This window comes from Dreissena polymorpha, chromosome 2, assembly GCF_020536995.1.
Source record: "Dreissena polymorpha isolate Duluth1 chromosome 2, UMN_Dpol_1.0, whole genome shotgun sequence".
Lineage (NCBI taxonomy): Eukaryota > Metazoa > Mollusca > Bivalvia > Myida > Dreissenidae > Dreissena > Dreissena polymorpha.
In genome coordinates, this window is record NC_068356.1 from 118,394,332 (window position 1) to 118,408,507 (window position 14,176).

Consider the following 14,176-nt stretch of genomic DNA (forward strand, 5'->3'; position numbering starts at 1 on the left):
TTTACTGTTTTGAGTCACTGTGACCTTGACCTTTGACCTAGTGACCTGAAGATCAATAGGGGTCATCTGCCACTCGTGACCAATGTTCCTATGAAGTTTCATGATCCTAGGCATAAGCATTCTTGAGTTATCATCCGGAAACCATTTTACTGTTTTGAGTCACTGTGACTGTGACCTTGACCTTTGACCTAGTGACCTGAAAATCAATAGGGGTCATCTGCCAGTCTTGGTCAATGTATCTATGAAGTTTCATGATCCTAGGCGTAACCATTCTTGAGTTATCATCCGGAAACCATTTTACTGTTTCGAGTCACTGTGACCTTGACCTTTGACCTAGTGACCTGAAAATCAATAGGGATCATCTGCCAGTCATGATAAATGTTCCTATGAAGTTTCCTGATCCTTGGCATAAGCATTCTTGAGTTATCATCCAGAAACCATTTTACTATTTTGAGTAAATGTGACCTTGACCTTTGACCTAGTGACCTGAAAATCTATAGCGGGTCATTTGCAAGTCATGATCAATGTACCTATAAAGTTTCATGATCCTAGGCCTAAGCATTCTTGAGTTATCATCTGGAGACCATTTTACTATGTCAAGTCACTGTGACCTTGACCTTTGACCTAGTGACCTGAAAATCAATGAGGGTCATCTGACAGTCGTGATCAATGTACCTATGAAGTTTCATGATCCTAGGCCTAAGCGTTCTTGAGTTATCATCCGGAAACCATCTGGTGGACAGACCGACTGACAGACCGACATGTGCAAAACAATATACCCCTTCTTCGAAGGGGGGCATAAAATGATACAATGTAGATATATTTATCTGAGAAACTCAAAGTTTCACACCTTTTCAAACTCAGTTACATGTACATCAAAATTATAATTCTGACAGGAGACAAAGAAGCCATTACCTACGTTTATGTTGGTACATAGTAAGTACACTTTTTGCACCAAATTATTAATGTAAGCTTTGTACTTCAAAAATGTTGATTGAGTATTCAGTACAACAGGTCTTCATGACTTCAAGATTTGCATCAAATTTTCTTTGACTCTGTGTCAAACCATTCAGAAAGCTTACAATTTACATTTGCATTAATTGTTATTAATTTACAGATAAGTCTTGGGGAAAAATGAAAAACACTCTGTCACTCAAAACAGTGTTTGAAAGACCTACGTGTATTGGAAGACATGATTATATATCCAACATCAGTCATTGGCATTCATTAGTTTCAAGGTCAAAGTGTTTCCATTACTGATGATAATCTAAGAAATACCCACAGCTGGTCAATATTAGTTCATCAATTGAAAACATTAACATATACAACTTCTCACACAGCTGTGTCATATCAACATTACAAGCTGTCCTAAATATTTCAGAGTTCAATAACCTTTTAATTGGAGACACTGCAGTTGACATACCAGTTATTGAAAATGAAGTCGTTAACCCATACAATACAAAAGCCATCTACTACATATTAACAACAAATATTACTGTCTTACAAATACATGTATGTTTAACTCTTCAAAAGAGCTTACAGGCATTTGTAGAAGTGTTTGTTATGAAGCCTTATTCGTATGAAGTTAAATAAAAGTACCTGTCTTTTTAGTTTTCACAAAAATAATGGTACCTTCATTTGGCCTTCATTTTCAGAATTTCAGAAAAAATTCTGCCATTCCAATTTCACTATAATATGAGCACACAAAAAAATCACAAATTAATATCAAACAGTATTTAGTCCATTTCAAAATACAATAAAACATGCATGCCCCCCATATGGGCTGTCAGTTGTAGTGGCAGCCATTGTGTGAATACGTTTTTTGTCACTGTGACCTTGACCTTTGACCTAATGTAAGTTATCATCCGGAAACCATTGTACTATTTTGAGTCACTGTGACCTTGACCTTTGACATAGTGACCTGAAAATCAATAGGGGTCATCTTCCAGTCATGATCAATGTACCTATGAAGTTTCATGATCCTAGGCGTAAGCATTCTTGAGATATCATCCAGAAACCATTTTACTATTTCGAGTAACTGTGACCTTGACCTTTGACCATGTGACCTAACAAGAGCTGTCAGAGGACAGCGCGCTTGACTATTCGAGTGCTTGACAGTACAACGTAAGCCATCAAGGGGAAATTGTTCATATTCAATAATTTATTAGACGATCTTTTAAAAATAAAAAAAGGAAAAATAATTTTTTTTTTTTTTTTTTTTTGGGGGGGGGGGGGGGGTAGGGGGGGGGAGGGTAGGGGGGAGTAAGAGGGGGGTTAATGTGGGGTGTGGTAATTTATTAGATGTTTAAAAAATATAATTATTTTTTTGGGGGTGGGGGGGGGTAGGGGGTGGGGGGTGAGAGGGGGTATAATGTGAGGTGTGGTAATTTATTAGATGTTTAAAAAAAAAATCCTTTTTTTTTGGGGGAAGGGGGGGTAAGGGGTAGGGGGGAGTTGAGAGGGGGGTTTAATGTGGGTGTGGTAGGTCATTTATTAGATGATTTTTAAAAAAAAAATTGGGGGGGGGGGGAGTTTGAGGGGGTAGGGGGGGGGAGTGAGGGGGGTTATACTGTAGGGTGGGGTATTATTAGATGTTTTAAAAAATGGAGGGGGGGGTGGGGTGGTAGGGAGTGGGGGGTGAGAGGGGGTATAATGTGGGGTTGTGGTAAGCTATTAGATGTTTAAAAAAAAATTGGGGTGGTGGGAAGGTAGGGGTGAGAGGGGGGTTATAATGTGGGGAGGTGGCATTGTATTAGATGTTTTAAAAAAATATTTATTTTTTTGGGGGGGAGGGGGTGGGGAGGGTGTAGGGGTTCGGGGGGTGATGAGAGTGGTGAGAGTCTAATGTGGGGGTGTGGTAATTTTATTGGCTGATGTTTCCACAAAAATTGAGGGGGGTGAGGTTGGGGGGGGGGTGAAAGGGATTCTGGTAGGGGCGTGGGGTATTGTTTGGGTGGAATCCATTGTGGTATTCAGGTAAGTGTTGTTTTGTCAAAATAATAATAAAATGTGATCATAAAAAATAACAAATGATCTCACACTGACATGAACAAATATCCTCTATTTATTAAACATGAAATTTAAACTTATTGCATTTGTTTCCCCTGTATATAAGATATAATAGTGTTTTACCTCCCCTGTCCTGCTTATATTTATATTAATCAACAAAATTAAACATTAACACAATATTTAATATACAAAATATTAAAAAAATCTCATATTCTGATAATATTTTTACTGATTCACTTTATTTTACTCAAATGATGATGTTTCAGTGGACTGATAATTATAGATTTAGGATTACAGACCAGTTGCTTCAGTTATATTGTTCAGAGTTCGCCCTGTTGGCCGCGTATGCATTCTCGAGTTATCATCCAAAAACCATTTTACTATTTCGGGTCACCGTAACCTTGACCTTTGACCTAGTGACCTCAAAATCAATAGGGGTTATCTGCGGGTCATGATCAATGTACCTATGAAGTTTCATGATCCTAGGCCCAAGCCTTCTTGAGCTATCAACCGGAAACCACCTGGTGGACGGACCGACCGACAGACCGACGACATGTGCAAAGCAATATAACCCCTCTTCTTCGAAGGGGGGCATAAATATGTCTGAAACTAAAAGATATGGGATTTTAAGCAGCACTTTAACAAATGTGTGATGTGGTTGCAGTCAACCAATAATAATGAGGTCATACATGGAATTTTAAATCAGATCATGAACTTGTTGAGCTTATCATACCAAACTGCTTTGAAATATTTCTTTTTTTGCTAATAACACATAACTTTTATAGTTGTAATTTGGAAGCAAAAGCTATGAAAACCCCTTATATATAAGTGAATATGACTATCAAATCAGCAGTTTTACAGATTTACAGTTATCTTATTATGTAAACATGTTTTTTGAACATCCTGAAACGCCAAAACCAGTTTAAAGGGACCTTTTCACAGATTTTGGCAGATATTGAAGTTTGACATTAAATGCTTTATATTGATAAGTGTAAACATTGGATCTAAAAAGCTCCAGTAAACAAGAAATGTGTTTGTCAGAAACACTATCTCCCCTTCTGCGCCGCTTTGATTTAGTTTTTTTGACCTTTGACCTTGAAGGATGACCATGACCTTTTACCACTCAAAATGTGCAGCTCCATGAGATACACATGCATGCCAAATATGAAGTTGCTATCTTCAATATAGCAAAAGTTATTGCAAAATGTTAAAGTTGGCACAAACAGACCAACAGACAGGGCAAAAACAATATGTCCCCCACTATAGTGGTGGGGAACATAAAAAACTAGAATAAAATTAAATAAAGAAATCAAAGTCCTGAAGGCACTGAAGTTGTTCGCTGTTGTCCTTGATTAGCTTGTGCACATTGCACAGGCTCATCAGTGTGCACAGGCTAATCTTATTTGACATGCATTAAGCCCCGTTTTCCCTGAAAGCAGCCACTATGTACAGATTTCAATGATAAACACTAGACTGGCCAATGTTGACTTACAAGCTGGTAAATACACCCACTGCAGTAGTATAGCAGATGCTCCTAAGCATTTGTCGTCTGCAGTGCAGACAGGCAGCGGTAATCGTTCCTAGCATAGTGAGTTCTTAGCGTAGCTAAGCTAGCTAAGCACATACTGATTTGCAAAACATGCTCTGTAAATTTAGTCGGCCGCTAACGCAACCAACTAAAAACAAGATGTGTTTGTGAAACACTATGTCCCCCATATATTTGACCTTTTACCTTGAAGGATGATATGGACCTTTTACCACTAAAAATATGCAGCTCCATGAAATACACATGCAAGCCAAATATCAAGATGCTTTCTGCAATATTGCAAAAGCTATGGACAATGTTTAAGTTTGACGCAACATATATTTGACCTTTGACCTTGAAGGTTGACCTTGACCTTTCACCACTCAAAATGTGCAGCTCCATGAGATACACATGCATGCCAAATATCAAGTTGCTATCTTCAATATAAATAAATAAATATCAATAACAAATAAAAATAACAAAAAAATAAAGGGAGATAATTAAAAAACTACGTCCGAAAGAGTTATGGTTTATGTTCACTGCACTTCTCCTAGTTGCCATCTGTTTATATTTATAGTTTCAAGTAAATCCCTTAAAGATATTGAAAGTTATGCTCCGGACAAAAATTTACTAGGAAATTAAATGAAGGGAGATAATTCCAAAACTAAGGTAGATAAAGTTATGGTTCTTAGCCACTGCACTTCTCCTACTTGCCATCTGTTTACATTTCAAGTTTCAAGTAAATCCTTCAGTAGATCAAGAGTTATGCTCCGGACAAAAAATTAATTTGAAATTAAATAAAGGAGATAATTTCAAAACTAAGGTAGATAATGTTATGGTTCTTAGTCACTGCACTTCTCCTACTTGCCATCTGTTTATATTTTAAGTTTCAAGTAAATCCCTTCAGTAGATTTAGAGATATGCTCCAGACAAAAAATTAATTTGAAATTAAATAAAGGGAGATAATTCCATTACTAAGGTAGATAGAGTTATGGTTCTTAGTCACTGCACTCCTCCTACTTGCCATCTGTTTATATTTTAAGTTTCAAGTAAATCCCTTCAGTAGATTTAGAGATATGCTCTTGACAATAATTTACTTTGAAATTATATAAAAGCGGAGATAATTCAAAAACTAAGGCAGATAGAGTAATGGTTCTTGGTCACTGCACTTCTCCTAGTTTTTGAAGTTTAAAGTAAATCCATTGAATAGATTTGGAGTTATGCTCTGGACAAATTTTCAGAAGGAAGGACAGACGGACGGAGACTATTACTATATCCCCTCCGAAAAAAAATTCAGCAGGGCTAAAAATACACAATCAGTGTTTGAAATTGCACTAGTATGATAGCCCGGGGCTTGTTGATCTTGTTTCGGGCTACTGAATTTCCCTAGGTACTAGCCCAATTGGGCTAGTGATTTTTCCAACTTTTGAAAATAAAAAATGCTAAAAATTTTTATTTTTATCCATTTTTGGACCATATCTAGCGTTTATTTAGCGTTGTATCGCGCTTCCTCACCTTCCCGATAATGTTGACATGAAGAGAGTTTGAATGACGATTTTTTTTTGACACCATGCATTGAAAATGCAAATCTACCCAGCCACATGGTCTATATTGAAACGCACGCTTTCCATGCGTGGTACTAAACTCTGTCAGCAACAATTACGCGTTCTTATTACCGGTAATTCACGAGTTTTACATGGCATCATGTATAGTGAATGGTGCAGATGCGTACGAAAGGACTTATAAATATTATCACCTGGCTGTAGAAAAATTGTGTAATTCAGTTCTATAAATGGACATGATGAAATATACTTGTACTGAAATTAAATTGCTACCGCATACAATTTGTAACGGGTATTGTTTTCACAAATTACTCGCCACAAGTAATTAAAGGAACAATTGTTATTTATGTAATTGTTTAGGGTGAAAAAGGTGTGATGATGATACCCGACACCGTCTTTCATGTACAATTTAATTACCGATGGATATTACATATATTTTAAAACTTTGATTCCTTTTAAATCAATCTGCGATAAATGCCAACTTCAAGTCTGACGTCAATCAAAAATAAAAATCGCCAGATAACCCGGTCCTTATACGCATTCTCGTTACCGATTGGACGCTGAACAGCTCAGTTTGGCGACTGGAAAGTTACCAGAGAATTTCTTGTGTTGCAATTGTGTCAGCATACATGGCTGTGTAATGTGACTTTATTATTTGATACTTTAATATCTCTTATCAGTGGGTAATCTATTACCTCATGTCGCTTTTATGGCCATTAAGCGCAGAGCGTGGTTAACAGAATGAATGACAAGATTAACTGTTGTGATTTGTTCGTCCCGTGCATAAGAAAAAGGATGCGGATTATAGGACGTCCATGTCACTTCCACCATTTGTAAAAAGGACATACAACTGCCGGCTTGGGACTTAATTTACGCCCGGACGTCCATTAACAAAAGTGCTGGGACATATATAAAGACTTTGCACGCAATATTGGATACTACCGGTATAACAAATTTTAGACAATTGGCTAGTGGACCTTTTCTTATGTCTGTCATTTTAACACTGTGAAACTACCAAAACAGAAATTAGCGGTGACACATGACACCAGACTAAAAATGAATACATGTGACAATTAACACTAAATTGTAATACTTTATGTCCATCATTTGCTGGGTCCAGACTGAGAGGTTCGGAATAGTAAAATTTGGTCCAGGCTAGTGAAAAATTCCATCTGGTAGCCCGAACTGGCTTGTGGTTTCAAAATTGATATTCGCACACTGCACAATATTTGAATCTCTACAAAAATTATTTGTTTATTTTATTATATATCCTCCAATTAATGTGTATCTATTGGTTGGAGAAACAAGTAAAAACAAGGGCTGTTTGTAAAACATGCATGCCCCCCATATGGGCTCTTCATTGTAGTGACAGCCATTGTGTATGTTTTTATCACTGTGACCTTGACCTTTGACCCAGTGACCTGAAAATCAATAGGGGTCATCTGCCAGTCATGATCAATGTACCTATGAAGTTTCATGATCCTAGTCATAAGCGTTCTTGAGTTATCATCCGGAAACCATTGTACTATTTCGGGTCACCGTGACCTTGACCTTTGACTTAGTGACCTGAAAATTAATAGGGGTCATCTGCCAGTCATGATCAATCTACCTATCAAGTTTCATGATCCTAGGAATAAGCGTTCCTTAGTTATCATCCGGAAACCATTTTACTATTACAGGTCACCGTGAACTTGACCTTTCACCTAGTGACCTGAAAATCAATAGGGGTCATCTGCGAGTCATGATCAATGTACCTATGAAGTTTCATGATCGTAACCATTAGCGTTCTTGAGTTATCATCCGGAAACCATATTACTATTTCAGGTCACCGGACCTTGATCTTTGATAGTGACCTGAAAATCAATAGGGGTCAACTGCGAGTCATGATCAATCTACCTATCAAGTTTCATGATCCTAGGCATAAGTGTTCTTGAGTTATCATCCGGAAACCATTTTACTATTTCGGGTCACCGTGACCTTGACCTTTGACCTAGTGACCTGACAATCAATAGGGGTCATCTGCCAGCCATTATCAATCTACCTACGAAGTTTCCTGATCCTAGGCATAAGCGTTCTTGAGTTATCATCCGAAAACCATTTTACTATTTCGGGTCACTGTGACCTTGACCTTTGACCTAGTGACCTGAAAATCATTAGGGGCCATCTGCCAGTCATGATCAATCTACCTATCAAGTTTCATGATCCTAGGCCTAAGCGTTCTTGAGTTATCATCCGGAAACCATTTTACTATTTCAGGTCACTGTGACCTTGACCTAGTGACCTGAAAATCAATAGGGGTCATCTGCGAGTCATGATCAATCTACCTATCAAGTTTCATGATCCTAGGCCTAAGCGTTCTTGAGTTATCATCCGGAAACCATTTTACTTTTTCGGGTCACCGAGACCTTGACCTTTGACCTAGTAACCTCAAAATCAATAGGGGTCATCTGCGAGTCATGACCAATGTACCTATGAAGTTTCATGATCCTAGGCCCAAGCGTTCTTGAGTTATCATCCGGAAACCACCTGGTGGACGGACCGACCGACAAACCGACATGTGCAAAGAAATATACCCCCTCTTCTTCGAAGGGGGGCATAATAATTTCTCTATTCACGCAAACAATTCAGCAATAAACGATTCACCCTCAAAGGTATATTAAATTCCAGTTAAATCTATGTCAAAATTGTTTACTTACAGCGTGTTTAACAACGCAAAGCCAATAGTTCCATACACACCTGCAGTAACGTCCACTATGGGAATTGTTTACCTGGTAAGGAGACATCACATCCAAATAGGGAGAGTACTCACAGGGCCCTCGTTTGGCCGTTTTTGAGTCAGAAATTTGGCCCCATTCCCCCCTTAAAATAGTATACTCTATTTCAGCTAAAAATTCCCCCCTCCAAATTTTATTTTCATTTTTTTTACTTTTATACCTATGTTGCCAGCTGGTATTGTGCTATTTACCTTTGATTAAATATATTTTATTTAAATTACATTAAAATACGTCAATTTTAAGTGTTGAATGGTTGGTGGAAAGATCTTCTAAAATTCCCCTTTTAACGCAAAACCACGCGAAATTCCCGCCTTTCAGGGCCCCGAAGCCAATCCCCCAAAGTGAAGCAAGGGCCCTGACTCAATTACAATAGGCAATAGGCCAACAAAACTTCAAAAAAATCGATTCACTGAACACATTCATTCAAACTGAAACGAAATTAAACTTTGTTATAACTTCTGTTTACAATTTATCAAGCTTCTGTTTTATCAGTAATTCTTCATTCCAACGACATGGACACATATTCATTATTTATTCAAATACATTTTTGCAAATGTGTTACTATTAAAAGATTTGTTTCATGCAATGTTTTCTGAGTATCAGGAAAAAGTGAAAGCATTTTCTTAAAAAAAAAAGCAAATACATGAAAGTGTTTGTTTACACTAGCGCGGGGGTCAGAAGTTTAATGAAGAGGACCAAACAAATTAAGATTATTTCTGTTGGAGTTAGTTCTGGCTGCCATAAGTTTATATCTCGCTTTTTATGATGTTTGACTGGCATGACAGGTCTGTCAATACTATATAAACTGTTCAACTGTTCGCTGAAGTTTCTTTAGCTATGTTGAAGTAAGATTTTGAAATGGAATTATACTTGTTTTTTACTCATTTTCATCGTGTCTGTATTTATTTTCAAGCGTAGTAATGTAAGTAAAACAAAATACTGGGAGCGCCTGCATGTGACATCATCATTTTAGTCTCGTTCTTTATGTAAACAAAGTGATCAAAATTTGGAGACGCTCGATACAAGGGAATAGTAAGATAAAGGACAATAGGTAAAGGATAAACAGATTTGTACAACATATTAAGCATATCCAAATAATTGCGTATGCTAAGAAGCAATTATATGCATAAATTATCTCAAGGCAATTGGACAGATATCTTATCTTCAAATATTGGTCCTCCAAAAATGGTTATTATGGTGTAATGTATTGCCTCCATGTAGCACCTGATTTACTCTATTTAAAGTTATATAAATAATATCAGATAACTTAAGTTTATGTGGCATTTTTCTTTCAATGTTTGGGTCAGTATGGTGAATGCATCCAGGGCAAACAGTTTATTTGTTTAAGTTTGCAAAGGATAAAAACGAACATATTTATTTAGTTTGAATACAAATTGAATTTCTGAAAAAAGGGATACTGATAAATTGGCATATATGCTTGTAAACTGATTGATACCTTGAGTTTTGCTGAATGGAGGACTTGCTTGTCCAGCATTTTGACGTTTCCATCCACGCCAGTTTTGATTCAAGCTCTCTGTTTCACTCAACCAGGAACACATAGACTCCTCCTCGAACCGGTCGCTGTCATCAAAGGAAAACCGATCCCCATCGTTGTCCCAATCGAACATGAAATCCATTGCTTTCAATCAGAAGGTTTTTCGTGTATCAATCTGTCGAAATTTTGTCGGAGCAGACGTTCAATTTTGACATAAAAAATTAGCGTACATTCTGATAATTTCCTTATTTGTGCCTATCAGTTTCGTCAGGAAAAGTTCAATGCTCCATCGAGATGGAATTTCTGTCTTAAAGACATCGCGTAAAAAGCTAACATGTTGCAAAAATTATGGCCTTTGTTGAAAATTCATGTCGATCTGTGACAACAATAACAAAACCTACTCGCTTATTTCCGTAACATTCCGCCCACGTCCGTATTTATCAGCAGGTGCACGCAAGTAGCACACAGAAACACCTTAACAAATGAAGGTATATTTAAGGGAGCTATGCGAGTTCTGGATCTATGCCGGGGAAGATAACTTTTTTGATAATCGTTATACCCACAAGTGATTAGCTGACTGAAATATTCACGGAGTAAAGGGCATTTTCCCTGCAAAGTTCATGGACCTTGGTACCATAATTCAATAAAACGTATGAAAAACATTCTTACCGTTCTTGCCGTTACATTATGCACCATAACTAAGTGTCCAGTGCCGTTTGAAACCTTTGTTTACATGCAGTTCAACTGGCCGACATTTTAAACACACGAGTGATTTCATTGGCCCAACGCGAAGGTGTGTCGTTACTCCTGAAGATTTCATTCATAAATCGGGTCTGATCGCTGACTAGTAGGTCACGCGGGTTGTGTGTCGTGTTATTTCTTAAAATTTGACCCAGCATTTTCACAAAATAATACAAGATATGTACATTTCAAGAACGGAAACTCATTTCTCCGTTGAATAAGACCAAGTTCATGGCAATCGCTACACAATTGATAAAGTTATGGCTGTTCAAAGTGATGCACTCTGTTTTCGGGTGATTTTGAGCTGAATACCTTGGTATATATTTATATATTTGATAGTTATTTTTTTTTCACAAAAGGTGATTTTTCGTTATAATTTGATTATTTTTCATTCCAAATGATGTTTTTACTAATTAATATCATAGCCAAACGCTTACCACCTGTGGTTATTCCCTCTCTTTATTATAATAAGTGTACTGATTTCCTTACTGGATATCAGTGCTTACATTTAATAACCTCAAGTCTTATTCTTTATTTCAAAGTTTTATTAAGGCCGGATGCTCTTCTTTTCATATAATTGAGCTTTCAATATGGAGGAATGATTTGATTTTTTTCTACCGTACCAATTTCATACTGTGGTATTTATCTTTTTAATTGTTGGTAATTCTAAACAGTTTTAATGCGCTTTGTATCTTTTTATATACACAATGTTGATACTCTATGCAATTGTGTCTATCTAGAAAGTAAGTGTAAAACCTCTCTAGAGGTTATGTTATCTGTTGTAAAGTAACCTCTATTGAAATAAAATATGCTTGACTCGAACTGTGCAGCTGAAGGTTCACTTTGTGTAAATAAAGCCAATTGACAGAATGTTTATATATAGTCAAATTTGCATAACAAACGTCATTAATGTTTGTATTGCACAACTCTACACTAATAATTCAGTGTCGTATTCAACGTCACACAGACAAGTAAACGAAAACAAACAGCAAGGTAAATTGGAAGATCTTCTGGAATTAACTTTTTGATAATTTGGCGATTTTATAAATGCATTGTGATGATAAATAAAATAGCATAAAGTGTGTGTGGCTTTTTACATGTTTATTGCATTTATTCCGGTGTCTGTATTGATATATTATGACGTAATATATCATATACTGATTTATTATTATCAGGCGATGCATATATTAAATCTTCTGGTCTTTTATGCCATATCCACAGCTAGCAATCTGTATGGGTTCCTATCGGTCCCACATGCATATCAACATATTTGCCCATATGGGAAAACAAGACTGGGAGTGCAAATCGTGGTTCCTATGCGTTACATTTGGGAAGCATAATATACATGCAATATGGGACTCAAGTGCGTCACACATGGATAGCCCATATACGCTCTATTTTGGTAAAGCATGTATAATTTTCTATTGATCAATCTCTCTGTATGCCTCCGCTTCGGCCATATGATTCTAGCACTTAAATTTTCTTACTGTTTGGCCCATTGGTACACTATCTCGATTTTTGTTTAAACACAACATGTAAATTTTATTTGTCAAGGCTCTTAAAATATTAGTTTAACAACATGATTTTTAATCAAGTGTTGTAAACCTCAATGTCCCAGACGAGCTGTTGAACTTTCCGAAAGGTGTGCTTTTTAACATTCAGTGTTTCGGTAAACGGTCAAGTGCTCATGTTTTTGGAGTGCCATTATTCCTATTTATTTTTATAACAGAAGTGTCCTTTGTTGATATAGGAATGTTAATTATAATCCATTATTTACTGACAATTATTACGACCGCTAATCACGGGCGCCACCTCTCTTTTTGCGATGCATTAATACATGAGCCAATGCTATTTTCGAAGTGGCGCTAAGGACCGGGTGTTTTAAAATTTCACGGATAATGCTTCAGGGTGAGTGGTGTTTCTTTTTCCAACATATTTCACATTATTTAAAAAATCGGACAATGTAGTGCGATTCAACGAAGATTAATTAATCCACAACTGTACAGAAACATATAGTCACAACCCATTTCGAAACGTGAGGCTCTTTATATATAAAGTTTTGGCATGGTGACGTTTTTGAAAGCAAATCAGGCATACAGAGGAGGCCCTTGGCTCTATTGATGCTTGATAATCAAACTACTCAAACCCGTTTCATAAAAAACGCGAAAAAATCGAGAAGATGACAATTACAACGAGCGAGGCATGGTATAGGGGAGATAACCCTGGGTTATGGTTAGGTTAGGGTTAGGGTTAGGGTCGGGTTAGGGTTAAGATATGGGCTAACCCTAACCCAAACCCGACCCCTAACCCTAACGCTAACCCTTACCCTAACCCTCTACCCCCCCCCCCCCCCCCATCAAATGCGCATTACAATACCATGCCTTGCTCGTTAGTTTAAGCGAACACGTATGAAATTATCCCACATTTTTATCTTCCCCGGTAAATGTTCCTCGTAAAAGACCTCTAAGAGTAGCAATTGTATGCGTGTAATCACAGTTAAATGATTTTTTTATATTTAATTGTGGTAAATATGCAATGATTTTATTATTTAAAATAGTTAATATCGTGTTTTTTTGTATTTGATTTTTCTTCAATTTACGTTATCTGGATAAAGATTTTGAGTAGCATATAAACACATGAACCACGATGTGAAAGCGATGGTCATAGCATTATGACGTCATCTAAAAATACCTCTTAAGTTGATATTATTTTATCAAATTTATATAGCTGTTATAAACGATTTATTTTCAAAGATAACCATTTTCTTAATTCTATTCGTTACAGGAATGAGAAATGTACATGACATTTTAACAAAATATCATAGTTAGTTTCCGACATTTACATATAGTCGCATATTACATCGTGCTGGATTGAAATGCATAATATAACGATATATTTCCTCATGCCTTGAAACAAAACAGATAATGTACGTGTAATAAAATCGTGCTTAAGCGATCTTATTCAATTAACCAATATGAACGTTTTTAGTATGTGTTTATTTTAATATGTTGATGACTAGATGTTTGGTTCATATTAAAACTCTCGTTGCTGTTCAAAACTCTATATCAAC

At 36.7% G+C, this 14,176-nt stretch overlaps 3 protein-coding genes across 3 annotated transcripts in view; 2 read left to right on the forward strand and 1 right to left on the reverse strand.

Annotated features, from left to right (window-relative positions):
- Window positions 1–10,792, reverse strand: part of LOC127868718 (zinc finger SWIM domain-containing protein 8-like) — a 60,882-nt gene extending 50,090 nt beyond the window's left edge. Inside the window, exon 1 of the mRNA XM_052410726.1 lies at window positions 10,327–10,792. Within this exon, the coding sequence (XP_052266686.1) occupies window positions 10,327–10,507 (181 nt within the window). The 5' untranslated portion in view covers window positions 10,508–10,792. The remainder of the gene's footprint in view (window positions 1–10,326) is intronic.
- LOC127868686 (G protein-activated inward rectifier potassium channel 3-like) overlaps window positions 1–14,176 on the forward strand; it is a 318,245-nt gene that overhangs the window by 297,214 nt on the left and 6,855 nt on the right. The window lies entirely within an intron of this gene.
- Window positions 1–14,176, forward strand: part of LOC127868700 (WD repeat domain phosphoinositide-interacting protein 4-like) — a 379,045-nt gene that overhangs the window by 258,215 nt on the left and 106,654 nt on the right. The window lies entirely within an intron of this gene.